Source organism: Ischnura elegans, chromosome 8, assembly GCF_921293095.1.
Source record: "Ischnura elegans chromosome 8, ioIscEleg1.1, whole genome shotgun sequence".
In the NCBI taxonomy this organism is placed as follows: domain Eukaryota; kingdom Metazoa; phylum Arthropoda; class Insecta; order Odonata; family Coenagrionidae; genus Ischnura; species Ischnura elegans.
In genome coordinates this window covers 18,804,302-18,824,830 of record NC_060253.1, presented here as the reverse complement: position 1 = coordinate 18,824,830, position 20,529 = coordinate 18,804,302, and the positions used below count along the sequence as shown (strand labels likewise).

Here is a 20,529-nt window from a genome sequence, read left to right as displayed (position 1 = left end):
TCATGTATACAAGGTTTTGGAACCAATGATAGATTATGTCCTGTGGAATACAGTTAGGTTTTGCCCATCAAGGCGTAAGTATCATTTCTTTAAAAATACAATGTAATAAACCAGTATATTTCCTATGAATTTGTGAAAATTTCACTGACCAAAGAGTCTATTAAAATTGGTATTCCTTTGATTCAAGAATTTGTCCTCTAGATTTACTCTAATATTTGTATATTTAATATGTAGATAATTAAAATTCCAATATTATGACTATGCAATAATTTAAAACTATCTCTCCTCAATCATAGATATGTGGCCCTAGGTGGATAAACCAGATATATGCTCAAAGTAATTATGAGTACTATCAATTAGGAGTTTGTTACTGGATGAATGCGGAGGATGAAGCAACTGATGGAAATTTTATCAAGCTCTTGCCTCTACTGAATAAAGGTATTATGAGATTTTGTAATAATTATTAGCCTTTATCTCCATTTAACATGTTTGCTGCTATTAAGCCACTGGTGGGTCTTTGTTGTGATTGTTTTTGTTTGAATATGGCTGGTAATCTCCCAACTATCGTATTACTGTATTCATTTGTTTTTTGTTCTTCACCGGAAGTTGGTTCTTTTAATAAATTGCAGTTTCGCCATGTTATTCAACACGTGTGGTCGTGTTCATTTACCACTCCTCCTGAATCTAAAACCATCGTCCCCCCAGTAACTATTTACAACAGGTTATGGGCCCAGTACGCTTCCACTGCGCTGCTGAATTCAGATTTCTTTATTTTTGTGGTAAACCGTGTGGTAGCAAAGATGCAAGAATCTCAGGTCACTTCGCAGGCGTATGGTTTCGAAAAACTCGTTGGGCGGGAAAACTATTATGACTGGTCGTTCGCGATGACGAACTATTTACGTCGTAATGGATTGTGGAGTTGTGTCCAGGGAAGTGATAATGGCGAAGGTAAAGAACGTAGGGACGAGAAAGCTTTAGCAGACATTTGCCTTATGGTGCAGCCTGTGGTATATCCCCATGTAAGGCCAGCTAAAACGGCAAAGGATGCCTGGAATGCTTTATCCAAGGCATATGAGGATAAAGGCAAGTGGCGGTATGTATCCCTGCTTCGTTCTATGTGCCAAATGAGGCTCGAAAAGTTTGAAACCATGGACACTTATATCAGCGAGGTGATAATGTTGGCACACAAGCTCGAGGGTATCGGTGAGCCGATGGCGGAAAACTTTGTTGCAGCAATGTTGCTTCAGGGGCTGCCAAATTCGTATGACAATCTTGTCATGGCCATCACGAGTGGGGAGAATGTCTTAAATTTGGATCGTGTGAAGACGATTTTGCTAGACGAAAGCTACCGGAAGAGCGTGAGTGCCGGTCAAAATGCGAGTGTTCCCGAAACCACTGCCCTGTATTCCAAGGGCAAGAAGTACAACTCTTCGACCATGGCTGGGAGTTCATCAGTTGTGAAGGCGTGGAAGTGCTGGAACTGTGGTGAAAAGGGGCATCTTAAAACACAATGCCCGCAGTCGCAGAAGAAGAGGGATCCGAACGAGAACAGAGCCGAGGTTAAGGGAGAGAAGAAAGGAGAAAATAGGAAACCGCTGAGAAGTCTTCTGTGTGCCCTGTCGGCTGCATCGTGTGACTCAGATTGGTTTGTAGATTCCGGAGCATCCGTGCATATGTCACCCCATGAAGACCGTATGCATGATTATTGTCGTGACGTTGACAGTCATATTGAGATTACTGTCGGAAATAACGGTAAGCTTAAAAGCAGAGGTGTTGGATCTGTGAACCTAAATGTAAGTGATCACATTTGTGAATTTAAACATGTTGTGCATGTTCCTGGATTGAAAGAAAATTTGATTTCTGTAAGTCAAGTTGCCGACAAAGGGATCACTGTTGTTTATGATAAAAAGGGTTGTAAAATGTATGATGATGACTTTGTCTGTAATGGTACAGAACTAGCTACTGCAAGTAGAACGAGTAATGGGTTATACCGTTTGGATGTTAAATCAAAGCAGGCATTTGTGTGCAATATTAATGATTATGAATTGTGGCATCAAAGAATGGGTCATTTGGGTATGCAAAATATGATATTGTTGCGGGATAAATTAAGTGATTGCATTGATTTCAAGTATGAACCTGCTGATGATTGTAATGCTTGTGTTCTTGGAAAACAGCACAGAAATCCTTTTCCTAAGGAAGGAGGTACTAGGGCAGATGAGGTACTAGGTCTTGTTCACTCTGATCTGTGTGATTTTGGTTCTAATGTAAAGTCATGGAGTGGGTCAAGGTACATTCTTACTTTGATAGATGATTTCTCTCGCAGAACGACTGTTTATTTCTTAAAGAGCAAGTCTGAAACCAAGCAGAGAGTGATTGATTTTGTAAATATGGCTGAAAATGTAACTGGTAAAAGGTTGAAAATTTTCAGGTCTGATAATGGAACTGAGTTCTTGAGTGATGAGTTACAGAATTTCTTTAAAAGCAGAGGAATCACACATCAGAGAACTGTAAGGTATACTCCACAGCAAAATGGTGTAGCAGAGAGACTGAATCGCACCATTCTGGAGAAAGTGCGATGCATGCTCTTTCACGCAGGAAGTCCTAAGGAGATGTGGGCAGAAGCAGCTAACACTGCTGTGTACTTATTAAACAGAAGCCCCCACAGGAGTGTCCCTGACAATGTCCCTGAGGTCCTGTGGTCAGGTAAGAAAGTCAGCTATGATCAGCTCAGGGTGTTTGGTTCTGATGCATATGCTCTAATCCCTGAGGAAATAAGGGGGGATAAACTAAATCCTAGGAGCAAGAAAATGGTCTTTGTGGGTTACTCTTCAGCTTCCAAGGGGTATCGTTTGCTTAATCCTGAAAACCCGAGAGAAATTCTTGTTGCTCGTGATGTTAAATTCATTGAAAATAGTTTCACTGCAATTAAGGCTATTGGTAAAGGGAAGAAGGGTTCTTTCAGTATGCCTGTGCCTGTAAACTTAGATGATGATTTGCCATTTACTTCAGTGTGTAATGTCAGTGATGATGTTCATTGTCAGAGTGAAACAAATGCCAATGTCAATCACATTCATGGAGCAGAGAATGATATTGAAAATCTGTCTTTTGCGGATGCAAATGAGGTGCAAATAAATCCTGGAAATAATGTCGATGAAGGTGAAAGGAGGTATCCTATGAGGGAAAGGCAAAGGAAGGAATTTCCTGGTTTTGAGTTATATTTAGCATGTGATGAAAAGGTAGAACCTACATCAGTTACCGAGGCATTAAATGGTACTGATAAAATTCATTGGAAAGAAGCTATGGAAAGAGAGATCAGTTCTTTTCAGGAAAACGATGTGTGGGATCTTGTAGACAGACCTAAGGGTGGAAATATAGTGCAATGCAAATGGGTTTTTAAATTGAAGCGGAATGGGGAGGGAGAAGTGGACAAGTATAAGGCTCGCCTGGTAGCTAAGGGTTTCTCTCAGCGTTATGGTATTGATTATCTTGACACTTTTGCTCCTGTGGTGAGACATGATACCTTACGATTGTGTTTTTCAATTGCTGTTGCTCATGGTTTGCATGTACATCACTTGGATGTTTCCACAGCCTTTTTGAATGGTTCACTAAGTGAAGACATTTTCATGTACCAACCGGAAGGTTTTGTTTCAGATGCAAGTAAAGTGTATAAGTTAAAGAAGGCCATTTATGGCCTGAAACAGGCTTCGCGTTCCTGGTATGAGAGAATGGATGAAGTCGTATTAAGTGTTGGTTTTAAGAAATCTCAACATGAGCCTTGTGTTTATTTTTGGAGAGATGGTGCATCCATGGTTATAATATGTGTTTATGTTGATGACTTTTTTGTATTCTTTAATGATGAAGTTCAAGCTGAGAAACTGAAACAAAAGCTCCACTCTTGTTTTAAGGTAAAAGACTTAGGATCAGTCGTGGATTGCCTGGGAATGAGGGTAGAAATGGGTAATGGTAAAGTAAAGTTGAACCAAAAACAGGTAATTTTGAACTTGCTGAGTAAGGTGGGGATGGCAGAATGTAAATCTGTGTCAACCCCTATGGTTCCTGGCACTCGACTGACCAAGGGTGAATCGATAACGTGTGATAGTGTACCTTACCAACAAGTGATTGGAAGTTTACTGTATTTATCAGTGTGTACCAGGCCTGATATATCCTATGCTACCAATTACCTCAGCCAGTTCAACAACTGCTATGGAAATGAACACTGGCAGTGTGTGAAAAGAGTGTTAAGGTATTTAAAAGGAACAATAGATGCAGGAATAGAATTCCGAAGGACTGAGAATAATCCGGATGTTTGTGGTTTTGTTGATGCGTCATTTGCTAATGACGTCAACAGAAAATCAGTGACTGGGTATGTTTTTGTGTCTGCTGGTGGACCAATCTGCTGGGAGAGTAAAAAACAAAGTGTAACTGCCTTGTCTTCAACCGAGGCAGAGTATATTGCCATTGACTCTGCAGGTAGGAAGGCCACTTACTTGAAGGGGTTACTCTCTGAGTTATGTGGTAGGAAGGGGCCAATTCTTTTATGGAATGATAACCAGAGTGCACTAAAATTAGCCTCTGACAATGGATTGCATGCTCGCACTCAGCATATAGAAGTGAAGTTTCATCACATCAGGGAACTTGTTAAGCATAAGAAGGTTGTCCTCAATTACATGGAATCTAAAAAAATGATTGCCGATGTGTTTACTAAGGCACTTAATGTGACTGCACACCGCAAGTGCATTATTCCTCTGGGTATGGTTAATTGTAAAAATGCAATGTAAAGTTGGTAGATTAAGGGAGAGTGTTGTGATTGTTTTTGTTTGAATATGGCTGGTAATCTCCCAACTATCGTATTACTGTATTCATTTGTTTTTTGTTCTTCACCGGAAGTTGGTTCTTTTAATAAATTGCAGTTTCGCCATGTTATTCAACACGTGTGGTCGTGTTCATTTACCACTCCTCCTGAATCTAAAACCATCGTCCCCCCAGTAACTATTTACAACAGTCTTGCATCTTCCTTCATTTTGTGGTTATAGTATTTAGCAAAATGAGAGGTTGGTAGCATATAACTTGGTGTGTAAATACTGTGGATGGGGACTTATGAGGTGCAATCAGAAGGTAAGTGAAACCTAATGAGGGGTCATGCCACTCAAAATGAAACTTCCACACTCAAGGGCAAAGATTGACCAACTGATCGGTCACACTGGACTAAGGGCATCCGCACACTGGCAACTTTAATCACCGGCCACGAAACAATTTACTCACCCTAAGTTTGCAGCTCGCTACTGCGCACTGGCAATTTATTAGTTGCCTCATAGATCAGTTTACAATAGATTTCGTGGAGGCTACTTGAGTTGCTCGCTTCTCAATAAGCAAAATAGACTTTTCAATGTCTACGCGCCATTACTTTAAAACTATGACACCTTTTCAAAACACAAATGGCAGAGATCATGAGGGTTTTGGGTGAACCCTTCAAAGGATACAACGCACCGGGGCCGGTAACCAAGCCAGTGGCTTATACGTTCCGATCCCCCGGGGAGGGGCTGGAGAGGAAGGAAAAAGGAAAGAGGCACCAGTGCGATAGGAGCCCTGGCAAAGGATAGGTGCGAATAGGACGGGAGGAGGGAAGACACCTCAAGGCTATTGAAGCGAAGGGGGCCCTACTATCAGCGAAACCAAGCATATGCAATTAATGTTCTAACAACCTTGGAGGATTATTCTATGAGGAAGAATAATCCAATAATCAGACCATTAGATAACACAAATGACAATAAAACCTCCCAAGATGAGCTCCGAACAGCAGGCATCAAGCAACTGAATAGTTGATCGAGCGCAAGGCCGGGCAAAAACCTGCACCATCTATTATTGCCGGCAACAGTTTACTCACCCTCAGAATAGGTCAGGATGCAATTATTTTGTTGCAGCAACTAAAGAGTCACCCATGCATGGGGTGACAGTCTATGCCATGTGCTTCTTTGAACCTTTCTCAAAGCAACTGAATACATAGTTGCTTTGAAAAAGTTGACAGTGCGCGGAGGCCCTAAATGGCACTATGCGGAATGGCCGACCCTTCACAACTCAGCCCACTACTTAATGATGAGAGTAAAACCCATCGGTGTACTACCTACTCTGCATTAAATGCATATTTTCAATGTGTTACACTACCCCGCTAGCCTGGGGTCGATTCAGAATGGAGGTTAGCCACCTAAGTTGAAAAAAAATTGGATTTGAACCACCTGGGTGCCACTTCCTATGTAGCTCTGTCCGACAATGGTCAAGGTGTGATGCCGAAGTTGTGACAGTTTTCTCAGAAATAGGTATGCAGTTGGAAGACTTGGCAAAAGGTGAATGCTATATTCTACAGAAGCCCTGTAATGGTAGGGCTGCTATGTCTCCAAACCATCTCATTTGATTTGCCCTGACACGTGATAATACATAATTTTCTTTGTGAAGAATTTTTTTCCCCTTTTTCATTTTCATCCTTCAGGTGTCATTTTCTTTCGTGGAGTCTAAGATCTACCACAGGATCATTTTATGAACACAACCTTACATCCTTCTTCCTATTTTTCCCACTGGCCCATTATCAAAATTTCCGCACCTCATTGGGAAGACTGGGATAATTATTGTGCATTATACTTAAAATTAGTAGGTTTTGCTCTTTTGTAATCTTTTCATTGGGATATTCGATTGCAGGCATGCATGCTAATATTAGGTAAATTAATGCTGTCAGCAATTTCTATTCCTTTACTGTTTCTATTTTTGATAAAAGCCATTTGCTTTCATTTTATATATAAATACATATCTGTTACTTCCGCTTCTCCTCTAGTGTACCATTCTCTCCTCTAAAGCCCTGATTTCTATGAACCACACCTCCACGGCTGAGTGATGTTGGACAGCATGATCGTGCCCTGGTTGCCTTTATGGGAGCTCAGTGTTTCTGGTTTCCAAGCATTGCAGATAGTGAGGGGGCGAGATCTTTGTTGCGTGATCACGAAACCACATCCCACTCAACAGTGGCCTCCAGGGCAATTTCTGTGCGGTGCAACCGCTTGGTGTGGTGTTTAACATTGTTGTTTCTAGCCTTGCCCTATTATGCATCCTTGCTGACTACTTACTCTGCTCTGTGGTCACACCACCAACATTGCGCATCTTGTAGCCAAAGGTTCTTGGAAACCAGGGCCATCCACATTTCTGCACGGTAAAGTGCTACACTCCAGTTCAGACTATTCTACAGCTAAAACCTGAGTACTAAGTAGAAAGTTTTAAATGAATTTGAATGCTTTTCTTGATTGAAAAAAACTCATTTTTCAAATTCTTTTGTAAATTCATGATTTTTCAATACTTTGTTCTCTTTTATGAAGCAAAGTATGTGTGTTCATATTTGTGTTTATACATTTTGGGGGAGGGAGGGTCTGGACCTCTCTGACCTCCCTCATCGCTACGCCACTGGCTCTTACCCAATGATCATCTGATTAGCCTATTCTTAATTTTTAATTCTCCTTTGCCAAGGTTATTTTCTTCCTAATAACCCAACTACTGTGCTTATTTTACATAGGAAAATTGTGTGTGGTAGTCCTACTTCTAAGCAAGTCAGACAAGTATCATTCCCAGGTGATTGTCGCGTCGTAACAGAATACATAAGTAACAAGGCACTATAGTGTGCTTTGCATTGAAAAAGAAAGATGAGTTTCTCTAGCTGTCTCTGATATGTCCATTTTTCCTAGAGGTATTGTTAAGAATTTCAAATTCAGGGCTATTTGAAGTTTATCCCATTGAGATATGATATATTGATTATATGCATTGTGATAGAACAACTCACAGCTTATTCTAGGCATAAGGGCAGCAAATCATTTAACAATTTTATATAACTCTGTAGAAATAACATCATAGTTTTGTATATTTAAATATGTGACCTGAGAAAGCAATTCAATTTTTGCTTAAGAGTTAATATTTTTTCAGATCGATTTCGCACCAACTACCTTGGATATTATATCCTTGATTTAGCAGTTGGAGAAGCAGGAATTTCTGTTCATATGCCTCTAATAAAGGGAAATGAGGTGAGTGATTTCAGCTGAAAATAAATAAGAATTTAGATTTTTATCTATCTCTGTGAAAAATTCTCTGATTATTTTTTGATTAACCAGCAGGATTTATTGGAAGTAATTTTTCCTCTAAACAGTTGTATAGTCATGATTTACACAGCAAGTTGGTAAAATTGTATTGCTTCTGAATTCATCAAAGCCCTGAACCCCACATTTCGCTTGTGTCACAAAAGGGTATTTGTTGGAATATGGATAATTCAGGCAAGGTTATCATCGTAGAAATGAGATATTTGCAGATACTTGCGCACTCGCCTTTAATCGCACCATCGCATCATGGAAGACATACAGAGTACCGTTAGTGCGCACGAATACATATCAGAGTGCGCCAAATGCATAAGACAAAAAAACAAAACAAAATACACATGAAATTAACCAGCAGAAAAACAACGGAAATATAGATTAACTATACTACTTAACAGTATTTGGTATATAAAAGAGTTATTGAAACCAACAACACATTTTAATATTCACTTTTAATCAGAAATAATTTATGCACCTCAAAATCTTACATTTCTTCTGTCCCTCTTTCTCTCTTAACACAACCGCAGTCTCTTGTCACAGGAGGGCAACCTAGTCCAGCCCTTATATTTTAAAATCTGGAAAAGTTTTGTTTTCCTAATTTTAATTTGTATTTGAATAATAATTATAAGGAGCAATTCCAACATAATGCTATATATATTTCAATTGTATTTTGCATTTGAAGTAAATACATTCGAAATGTATATTTCCCACCTCTCATAACACTGATAAGAGCTTTAAATGCCGGTAAGGGATCGTCAGGAGCATAAGTCTCCTCATAGTCGATACCTTTTCTATGACAGCATCCTCTTACTAATGGCCTAGATTTGTAATGTTCTATATTTCCGTCTGCATCAATTTTGACAGTGAACTGCTATTTACGGTTGATAGATAATGTCTTTTAAGGAACAACTTTTCACTACAACAATATATGTGGCACCGAAGAAGCTCGACCAATGGAAAGGAATGGAGGAAGGAAAAGTTGTTCTTTCAAGAAAATCAAGTAGAATCATAATGAGACCAAAAGGTCTCCAAGGTTAGTTATGATTTGATGCTTCCCAGCGATTTTAACCCTGTGGGAATCCCAAGAAGAGTTTACCCATCTCTTAGGTTAAACTGCATTTGTATGTCCTAACAGGGCTGTTGATGAGGCAAATGAAGCAGTAGTGAACATGGTACTAAAGAACAATTTAGATATTATAAATGGCCTAGAGCGAAATCTCTTGTGTTAGGAGGACATCAAATTTTGTGTATGTAATGTGTAGTGCTTTAAAGGCTTTTATTATTTTCTCCAGTGTTTTCAGGAAATAGAGATCAGGGAGGACAGTGAACACGGTGAACAGCTAATGGAGCTTGGGAACACTTCCAGAAAAGAGAGTATCTATCAACCATAAATAGTAGTTCACTGTCAAAATTGATGCAGACGGAAATATAGAACATTACAAATCTAGGCCTATGTAGATTCAATAAAGAAAATGTCTTCCTGGCAAACAATTTTGATACTCGTAGGTTTGAAGATTTTCGCGGCGTTGATTAGATGATCTTTCCATTCTATGCGGGTTTCTCACCGCCTTTGTTGTTTTTTAATGACAACGGTTTTGCTGGCGTTACAGTCAGCGTCTTCAGGTCGTCACATACCTTCAACCTGAAGACGCTGACTGTTACGCCAGCGAAACCGTTGTCATTAAAAAACAACAAACGCGGTGAAAAACCCGAATAGAATGGAAAGATCAATTTTGATACTCATTTACATATTTTTTGAATTTGTATCCTTATTTTTTTGTAATTAATCAAATATGATTAAAAACGATACAGCCACTCTTGATTCATAAATGGTGTAAATAAACTGTAAGTTTATTGATTGTTAGGTGGTATGAAGTTCGTCGGGTCAGCTAGTAATAGATATAGAGAGTTGATAGGAGGACTTATGTATGCATGTGTAGCAACAAGGCCAGATATTTTGCCATCAATTAGTTTTTATGGTTAATATCGGACCAAACCCTTTAAAGCTCTTTGGACTGGTTTAAAAAGAGTTCTGTGTTATTTAAAAGGAACTAAGAACTATGGGTTGTTCTTCAAAGGTCTTAATAATAGCAATTTTGTTGGATATGCTGATGCAGACTATGATAATCATAATGATAGAAAGTTTGTGTCAGGCTATGTTTTCAAAGTTTATGGAGATGCAGTTGTTTGGGCTTCAAGAAAACAGTGCACACTTGCACTTTCATCTACTGAAGCTGAGTTTTATGCCCTAGCTTCAGCTACTGCAGAACTGCTTTGGTTGTATAATTTACTAGTTAAATTGAAAATTCAGGTGAAACATCTAATCTTTATATACAAGGAATCAAGCTTGTATTAATTCTTTGTCAAAATGGGATCAAAAGAGAATGAAGCATATTGATGTAAAATATAATTTTATAAGAGAATTAGTCATAAGAAGTTGTTAGATGTTCAATATATACCTACTGATTGTCAAGTACCAGACATTTTCACCTAAGGGTTACCATTAGGGATGGATCGAATAGCAGATTTCTCGAACCTGAATATCGAATTTGAATATCAAATCATTGCTTGAATATTCGAATACCTCGAATACTAAACGATGAATGCGGGAACGTTTGACTAGGTCGCCTATGCAGCAGGAAACCCAAGATTTTGGCGAGTAATTGTGATTTTCTTTAAATGATTCAAACAGGAATTTAGCTGATTGATGGAATATTTTAATTTTATGTAAACAATAGGGTAGTTTCCTTCATTAAAGAAAACGAAAGACATTGATTGTGATTCGTTATCCACCATTAGTGTATTAATAATATACAAATTATTTGGTTTTAGAAATACCGGTTTAAATGAATGGCAATGGTCAATTTTATCCTCATTTGAAAATGGCCAGATTGGCGCCCATGCGATGCCACTCCACGTGACGTCACAGGGACCTAGTTTCTATACGTGAGGATAGGAGTTTTTCATCGTCTGAGGTTACCAATGCATGCATGAGGCGCAGAGCTCAGGGAAACATATCTTAATAATCACTTATTAAAACTGGCTAAGGTTGGAAAGTTTTCTTCGTTTGATGAGCTATTAATAATCCTTATTTAAGCCAACCGCTACTAACTAGCATGGTACTCAGCTACCTGCTAGCATCCTGCATCGTATCAGTGCTCAGAGCCTCGCCCCAAGGTCACCTCACTCGCGGCAGCAGAAGCAGAACAACATCACGTGGAGTTTTTCCTGGCAATCATAATTACCCGTCTCGTTTTCGCGTGCTTGAAATTTTTCACTTTTCATTTAATCGCGAAAAATAGATATCGTCATTTAAAAATCTAAAAGCGTGAAATACGTACTCCAGGTGTAATAATCTTTCGATTTAGGCAATAAAAAATAATAGGAAACCACCCTATTTGAGAATTATGCCAAAATGCTAAGCCTCCGTCGTATTTCTTTGTCTCTCCGGCATTATTTTCCTCTGTAAAATGCTTAAATAAAGTCAGAAATATGTCGTGTTTGGTCTTATTCTTTTTTAAGGTACGCGCATATTACTCATACTTCAATACAATAACAGTGTAACATCAATTGCCGAAAGTCATTGTTAGACAACTTTTGGGCTAGTAGATGACTCATGCAGCAGTTGACCTCCATAAATGGGGAACGTTGAAGCAGGTAAGCAGAAAAGGGCAGTGGGTGAGTAGAGTAGGGGGGCATGAGACACGTTTTTATTTCTCTCGAGTTACTTGATTTTTTTTGAAGCTAAGGTCTTCGTAATACGATCTCTGCGCGAGCTGGGACCTTTTGTTTGATTTCGGAGGAGAGGAAATCGTCGGAGGGGGTGGGGCGAACGCTGAATGGAGGGGGATTGCAGATTGTGGGAAATGCGCCAATGTCGCTATCGCTCGGCAGTGAGTTTCTCCCTATGGTAGTTTCATCTCCTGGGGAAGATTCAAAAGTGCCTGTCGTTATTAGCCACAAAGTGCACCTAGTAAACTCCTCCTTCCATTTATCAAAAGATGGATGCGGGAAAATGGTCAGTGGGGGAGAAAGAGTGAAACGCGATTCTATTATTTTCCGGTAACTTAATATTTTTTTGAAGCTAAGGTCTTCGTAATTCGATTCCTGCACGAGCTGGGACCTTATGTTTGATTTCGGAGAAGAGGAAATCGTCAGATTGGGTGGGGTGAATGCTGAATGGAGGGGAATAGTGGATCGTGGGAAATGCGCCAATGTTGCTATCCCACGGCACTGAGGTTCTCCTGATGCGGGACACCTGGGATTTTCGGTATTTTTTCACCCGATCAATTTCAGTTCCCCACGTCGAACTCTTTTCACTGCTCTAACGGCTCTAGCCATCGAATTTGATGTAGTTCGTCAGCTTGCCTAATATGGTGCTGCATGCACTAAACGACTCGAGTTCTCTTCATTTTTCCGAGTCAACTACCAACGACGTGCGAGCGACAGTGTGTGACGCGAAATTCAAAGTATTCGAGGTATTCGAGACGGTACTTTTGGCATAACTATTCGAGATCTCGAATATCAAATACTTTCTAGTATTCGAGTATTCATGGATACCATTCGCACATCTCTAGTTACCATATACATCATTTTCAAAACACAGAGCAGAACTTGGTCTAACTGAAGGTTAATGACGTAAAATTGTATATTGTGTTAAATGAATAAAGTTAAAAGATAAGGGTGGAGATGAATGAGAATTTGAGGACTCATATGATCAATGTTTATAGGTTACTATGTTACGGTATCATAATGTGAGTTGTTGATTGATTAAGTTCTTGTATCGATTGTGTCCGTATGACTTCTTCTACAATAAAATAATAAGAATATTAACAAATTACAACAATTACCAAAGATGAAGTACAAGTTTCAGTCATTACGACTGAAGCGGCAGAGAACGTGTTAAATTTCTGTGACACCTGGGGTATCAATCCTTTCCCTTATTTCATGGATTGGAAATTTTAAGGCAGGTACTAAAAAAATATTTTGTTTAATGAAGCATTAAAAGTCATTCAAGTATTTTCCGTAACAGCCATGTTATTTATATTTACTTTCAGAAAGGTTCTGAACTATTAGTGGGAGCCCCAGGAATATTAGGCTGGAGAGGTAAGATTGCAAAACTTCTTTTGAATATTGAGATAAAAATGGGTGGCTGTAACACTGTGCTTTCTTATGGAAAGTATGGAAAGATGCAGAATTCCGTTTTGTTCAGAGAGTCATGGAATTTCATCAGGGAAAATTTAAAATAACTCTGGTAAAATTATCAGTGTTATCAAATTCAGTAGCTCATCAAAAACATCTAAAAAAATCAGCAAACGGTGTTACCCATTGTATGATACTTATTCTGTTAGAATATGATTAGATTTTTTTCACATAGAAATGGAGATATGCCACCTGTCTATCTTAAAAGGCAGTGCTGTAGTTGGGCTAGTATGAGCCGGTGCAGCGTACCCCTTAAAATCCAAACTTGTTATAAGTGTAGCGGTTAAACTACCTTTTTAAATCTGTAAAAAATAGCCCTACTGTAAATTGTCCAATGGATTTCAGAAAGAAAAATCGGAAATGATTATTTACTTGTTCAGAGTTATCTCATGGCACAACTTGGAACTAATGTAAGAGTTCGAAGTAAACATTTCAATTATGGCTGGATGTATAATAAATATTCAGCTGTTGGGAAATTTTGGTGAGTGCTGCCTAAATTTTTTTCCCAACTACACTGTTAAAAGGCTAACCCATCATGATGAGGGGTAGGTATTGTAAGTATTTAAGAGTAACTATTTTATTTGTACTGTAACACATGTTTTATTCAGGAAATCCCATCACCGTTCTACATCTGGCCATTTAGATGTTTTAGTCAACAGTATGGAAATAAGGAGTATATCTGCCATTCCAAGTGGCATGTAGTAGGCCAGGATAGGGGAAGCAGGAGCCATGTGACTGCTGTTCATTTAAAAAATTTTATTGTAAAATGATTAGTAAACAATTTAGGCTCAGTTGTATTGGCAAATAAAGAAAAATGTTATATTTAATAAAGTTATAAATCAGTTTTAACACAAACGAAGAAATATTTAGAATAACTACAAGGGGGCACCCATTAATTACGTGAGGCATTTAGCAGAGGAAAGAGGTCAAGCCAATCCTTAACCAATCTCACGTGGGGGAGAGTGGGGGTCCTGGCAAGTATCACATAATTTTTGTCCGCAAAAAACAGTGTAAAAGTGAGATTTTTAGTAATCCTTAAGTGTGAGTCTTGACTAATATTAAATAAAAATAATCAAACAAAATGTTTTTCAATGAATTCAATGCAGTGAAGCATAGATAACATATTTAACTGAGAATGCACATTTTGAAAAATCTCAGGTGAGATTATTCGAAAGGGGTTGAGCCAAATCTCATGATATCTCACGAGAGAGGAAGTGGGGGGGGGGGGCAAAAATGACCAAAATCACCTCATGTAATCATTGGATGGATATCAAAATGACGAGTAAGCGTCTTTCTAGGTAGCCGTATGAACCTGGTTCTTCGAGTGTTAAGAGCCCTCCCCAATCATGTTTAAACAGGGGTGGGTACCTGGGGACTGCTGGCAACCACAGTACTTAATATGTAAAGCCAGACACAGCCCTCGAGGCTTAATTGCTGGAAAATGATACATATATCTGAGTTACACTGAGATACATTGATCCTTAGTCAGAACAATGAAACCAGGGGAAAAATGAGCACAACTTTTGTTTATTGATATTGATTTCTGTGTTCAAATATTTTTTTATCTTATTTCATTCGGACAGGTGGGACAGTGTTATTTGAGGATAGGAAGGTGGTTCCAAAAAATGGGTTCAACAAAAGATTGGCTGATATTGAACCTTTTTTCTATTATTTTGTTCCTCCAAGTAAACCATCACCAAAAAATTATTTGAGTTGGTGGGATTATTTTGGTAAGTGTAATTACATTTTCTTCTCCTGAAATTAAATCATTCTGGTCAGTGCCCAAGGTGGCGCACAGAAATTATGGGATATTTTTATAAAGTGCAGAATTAAATTTCCGCTTTCCTTACATTTATCTTATAAGCATTTAAAACAATCTTCTTTTATTTTGACACATTGTTCAAACTTTATTTTCCAACTTAGAAAATGCCTCAAATATTTCAATGAATGAATTCAAAAATATGTATGGCACTCGAAGCTATGTAGGTATTCACTTGTGGTCTTAACTTTATGATGATTTCTAGGGATGGTCAGATCGGATACCTTGGATCCAAATATCCATGGATAATGCTCTTCAACTTATACTCCGAATCCAAATTCGTCGAAGAAATTGAATCTGAATCCGAGATTTTAAATCAATGCTTTCGTGAATGCAATGTCTTAGAAGAGGGAGCAGAAAGAGTTGCGATCCTCTCTTTGTATATGCCATTGCTCTACGATGCTTATCCTACTCATGAACAATTTTGTTTAAAAGCTCTCAGAGTATTGCAATAGAATTGCAGCCATGAAAATTTTAAGGCAAAATACAACAGGCACATAGCATTATCCTTCCCAAGAGATTCAACAACAATAAGGGAAATCTCAATGCTGTAGGATAAAAACCATGTTGTAAATTTCAGGAAATCATACTCGGCCCTTTATCAAGAGCAAGAGCTACAGTGAATGAATTCATTTTGTTTTTAGTAGAATTTTCTCTTTGCTCCTTCAATTACTTTTTTCGAACTATTATCCCTATGTATTATCCCTATTATCCTCAATGGCGGTACAAAATTTTTAAGACTTTGCTGTTCTATCGAAAAAAATTCCTCCCTGAACTCAGTTTCACCCAATGTTGCTGTATCCCTTTCCATAGGGTGAGAAATGGAGTGAGTTCCAGATGTTGAAAACTGTGGAAAGGATGCCTAGTTAGGGAAACCTTTGCCTCTCCTGACTGGGGTTTTGTGGGTCATCTACATGAGTCATTTGCTCCTTACCCTCCCTCCTCATCCTTACCCCTCTTCCCCCATTTCCCTCCAAGTGCCCTTTGTCCTTTGCTTCACCAACGGAAACTGTCACAGCACGCCACCGGTATTAGTTATCATGTAATTTCATTACTTTGCAGGGTATGCTGTGAGTTCTGGCTACTTCTTTGGTGAGGATGAACTGTGGTATGTCGCCAGTGCTCCAAGGGCTTTTGATGTTTTGGGAAAGGTAACTAATGAACTTTGAGAGATTCATTGCAAAATTTCTAGGTTTTCATTCATAAATTTTAGCATCGTCAATTTCCTTCTAATAAGTATGTAATTTCATCAATTTCCATTGTAATGCACTCAAGTTCAAATCCTACCTGGGTTGGACCAAGGCATGATTGTTCGTGCATATTTAATTATAATCTTGTTGAAAATGCTGATGTAAAATGCCTATACGAGGGTGGTCTGAAAAGTTTCCGACCTCAACGTGAAGATGGCAACACTAGTAAATAAAAGCTATGAAATTTAATTGTTTATTTGTTTACTGTTACCAACCAAAGTTTCAGCCATTTTGGACGCGCAGTTTTTATGTAACAGTCATTTTAGTGAGTTGATGTGAGTGATTTTGTGATAATGGACAAACTCGAGTATCGAGCTGTCATTAAATATTTGTTTCTGAAAGGCAAAACGCCTACGCAAATCAAGGATGAGTTAGATTCTGTGTATGGAGACTCTTCACCATCATTTACAACAGTGAAGTTTTGGGCAGCTGAATTGAAACGTGGCCGTAAGAGCTTGGGAGACGATGAACGTTCGGGACGTCCAAAAACTGCAAGTACAGACGAAAATATCGCCAAAGTTCACCAAATAGTGCTAGAAGACCGCCGAATTAAAGTGAGAGAGATAGCAGAGGTCATGAACATGTCAAAAGAACGTGTTTGTAACATCTTACATCAACATTTATGGAATGAGAAAGCTGTCCGCGCGTTGGGTGCCGCGTTTGCTCACGTTAGAGCAAAAACTTGTTCGAATGAACATTTCCAACGCTCTATTGGCGAAGTTTAAACGCAATAAATCCGAGTTTTGGCGCCGACTAATTACTGTTGATGAAACTTGGATACACCACCATACGCCCGAATCAAAAATACAGTCCAAACAGTGGACTGCACAGGGGGAACCGGCTCCAAAAAAAGCTAAAACTGTTTTTACTACGCATACTAAAAGCTAAAACTGTTTTTTTTTTCTGGAAAATACTACGCATCATTACTTGACTAGCTGAAGGCAGAACTTGTGGAAAATCGGCCACATTTGCAGAAAAAGAAAATCCTGTTTCACCATTAAGACAACGCACCGTCTCACACCTCAGCGATTGCAATAGCTAAAATCCACGAATTACGGTTTGAACTGCTTGACCATCCACCTTACTCACCAGATCTATCCCCAAGTGACTTTTTTCTGTTCCCCAATCTAAAAATTGCTCTCGGAGGACAGAGATTTTCATCCAATGAAGAGGCAATCACCTTCGTAGACAATTATTTTGCACAGAAAAGCGCCGAGTACTATTTGGACGGGTTGCAGAGAGGGAGCATCGCTGGGAGAAGTGTATAGAATTAAAAGGAGACTGTTGAAAAAAAAAATTTAAAAAAATAAAATATTTTGTATTTTTGTTAGGTTGAAAACTTTTCAGACCACCCTCGTATAATGTGCTGTTTTCTGCGGAATGAGAATAAATAAATATAGCAGAAAAATAGGCTGGTTCAAATTTCCACAGAGGGAATTGATGCCTTGATAGCTTAACCGGCTAAAGCACTCAGCTGGACATTGAGGTATCTGGGTTTGAAACCCGGTTAAGGCGAATGATTTTTCTCTTTGGAATTTTACTCTCTCTCCCACAAGGGGAGATAAAACTACCACATGGCCATGTCTTCGTTATGTTGCATGGTGAATTTCTTGACTGGCTCAGAGTTCAACATCCCACATCCTCTCCTCCCTCATCCATACAAGTTAATTAAATAATAGCCATGCAGTAATACTTTTTTCTAATTTCAGTTTGTTATGACATCATACTTAATTTTGATACCAAAGTAATAGCTTGAAGAAATTTACTTAATGAAAATTATTATACATCACTTTTGCTCGCTAAAAAGTTGAACAAAATGCGTTCAACCCAAGTGAGAACTGTAGATAAGTAAAGAGGAGAACTATCTGCTGGAAAAAAAGCTTATCAGGAAGAATTTCACTCCATCAAAGAATGCATAAATGGTGACATAGCACTAGCAATTTATCAAGGCAAAATCAAGCAAGTATGGTTGTGGTGCACCTGATATTGGTGCTGATTACGTGACAACTCAAAGAAAAAATCAGGACTATGTAGCTTGTTATATTAAGTCCATGTTTGGACCCAGCATTTCCTTCAAAAATAGTGCCATCTAAGGAAATTTCTTGATCATAACAATTTTCCAAAGTTTAACCAGTTTTATACTGATGTTTACAAAATCAATTGCACAATTGAAAGTAAGAAAACACCAAATTTTCCCCATGTACATTAACAGTCATAAAACATGAAAAATTCCTCCGTCTACCAGTAAAAATGATGTCAAAACAGTTGTTTGTCAAAATGATGCCCTCCAGCTCTTTAGGCGGTTTCAATATGTCGAGAATTCTAATCTCAAATAAAAAATAGGGCTCTAAATTTAATTTATGTTTCATTTTTGTACCCTAGGTGTTTATATACAAGGTGAAGAAGGACTTTACCAATAGGGAAATCAGGATGGATGACAATCAACACTTGATTGGAATACAAGGTGGAGAATATTTTGGAGCCAGTTTAGCTGCTGGTAAAATAAATGATGATGATTACGAAGACTTGGTTGTCGGTGCACCCCTCTATTCCGCTGAAGGGTTAGGGCAAGATGAGGGGAGGATATCAATATTTTTTGGCAGCAAAACAGTGAGTACATACATAAAGGCCTTCACAAATACAGCATACTCTCGATTATCCACGCCAATGATGGAGAGAGGCGGCACGAACAATCGGAAAACATAATTAATCCAAACTTTTGCTTTAATTTCATGTAATTTTCATTATTTATGTAAATCAGACATCAAATCCCCCGAGGATGCTTTCTTAAAGCAATATTTTTTCTCCCGGAAAATTGAAGCCATCTGTGTGAATGTGTGATTGATTGCTTATTGAGTGTGTGTGTTTTCACAAATCACTTGCTATCCCTAGCAGGCACATCCTGTCAAGATTCCTGGTTTTTTTGGAGTAAGAATCCTTAGTGGAGGTCCCTAAAGCCCCCACAAAGGATCTTGTGTATGTTTGTCGTGTGTGTTTGTTGTTAGTGAATGTGTGTGTTTTTTGGGCTATCCTGTTGAGAGGCTGGTGTTTGGTCCCTGCGGTGGATTTCTCCCCCCTTCCCGCACACCAATGCAGCACAATTTTTCCGTCTTGCAAGGTGGACAAGCAGTGGGAGAATTATACGGCCAATTGAGTATTTCTTTTCTACAAATCAAACAAATGATTTATTATTTGTACACATAATCTGTTATTTTAGGTTACTTTCTGGAATTAATCACGGCTATCTTTTCCTGGCCATAATCTTTTTAGTGGCAATAATGTGGTTGCACCTGTATTCCTACTGATCCATGTAATATCTGGTTTCCGAAAACTGTGCACCCGTGTCTGCGAGATCAGGGATTCATAAAATTGATTTGGAACGACTGCTTCAAAACCGCAGCAAGACATCTGGAACTACACTGTTAGGCACAACGCTGTGTAGTCGTGTCTCGTGCAAGTTTGCACAATTGCAGTGGGATGCGGCTCCGTGATCACTGAATGCGATCGTGCACCTTGATGTTTAGATAACAGTAACACAGAGCTTCCGTGAAGGTAATGGGTGCACGATCACCCCATCATGCAACAGCGGTTATGGGAAACCAGGAATTTTGACAGTTTGTCTATGCAGGCTTGTGCCTGGCTGTAACTAATCTCTACTCCCACTTCCCTTGCTGCCTTCACTTCTACTATTCCCTTTTTTCCAGTTTCATCTTGACTAGTCACAGCGTGATTATGTCCAAGTGAAACGAAATCTCTGGTTCCTTTGGGCCATACTCAACTGAATGTGAGACCATGGCAATGACTGCACATTTGCGATATGAAATATACAATTATTTATCATAGACAACGTATCTCTTTATTTGCGATTGGTTAACAATTGAAGGATCATCTAAAATTAATCAAGAGTTGATTTAAACATGAAACATTCCTAGCCCAAAAGAAAATAAAATAATTCCCTATTATGAAGAGAATTATAGTGGGAATATTAATTCCGGTGTAGCCTTGTGTTAAAATGAAAATATCCTGGTGCTTTTGAGTCCGATTAATTTTTTTATAAAGATTGTGGAAAATATCAAAGAAGCGTAAAACTCACGCACGGATAAGCCACAACATGGATAAACCATGGCCGGATAATCGG

The 20,529-nt window shown here is 38.7% G+C and overlaps 2 protein-coding genes across 2 annotated transcripts in view; both read left to right on the top strand.

Moving 5' to 3' along the window:
- LOC124163790 (integrin alpha-PS3-like) overlaps positions 1 to 7,199 on the top strand; it is a 31,508-nt gene extending 24,309 nt beyond the window's left edge. The window contains exons 6-7 of the mRNA XM_046540882.1: positions 297 to 438; positions 7,078 to 7,199. Of these exons, the coding sequence (XP_046396838.1) occupies positions 297 to 438; positions 7,078 to 7,199 (264 nt within the window). The remainder of the gene's footprint in view (positions 1 to 296; positions 439 to 7,077) is intronic.
- An 800-nt stretch (positions 7,200 to 7,999) lies between these two features.
- The window catches only part of LOC124163787 (integrin alpha-PS5-like), a 66,207-nt gene continuing 53,677 nt past the window's right edge, over positions 8,000 to 20,529 (top strand). The window contains exons 1-5 of the mRNA XM_046540872.1: positions 8,000 to 8,054; positions 13,178 to 13,226; positions 14,906 to 15,052; positions 16,204 to 16,292; positions 18,774 to 19,001. Coding sequence (XP_046396828.1) covers positions 8,031 to 8,054; positions 13,178 to 13,226; positions 14,906 to 15,052; positions 16,204 to 16,292; positions 18,774 to 19,001 — 537 coding nt within the window. The 5' untranslated portion in view covers positions 8,000 to 8,030. The remainder of the gene's footprint in view (positions 8,055 to 13,177; positions 13,227 to 14,905; positions 15,053 to 16,203; positions 16,293 to 18,773; positions 19,002 to 20,529) is intronic.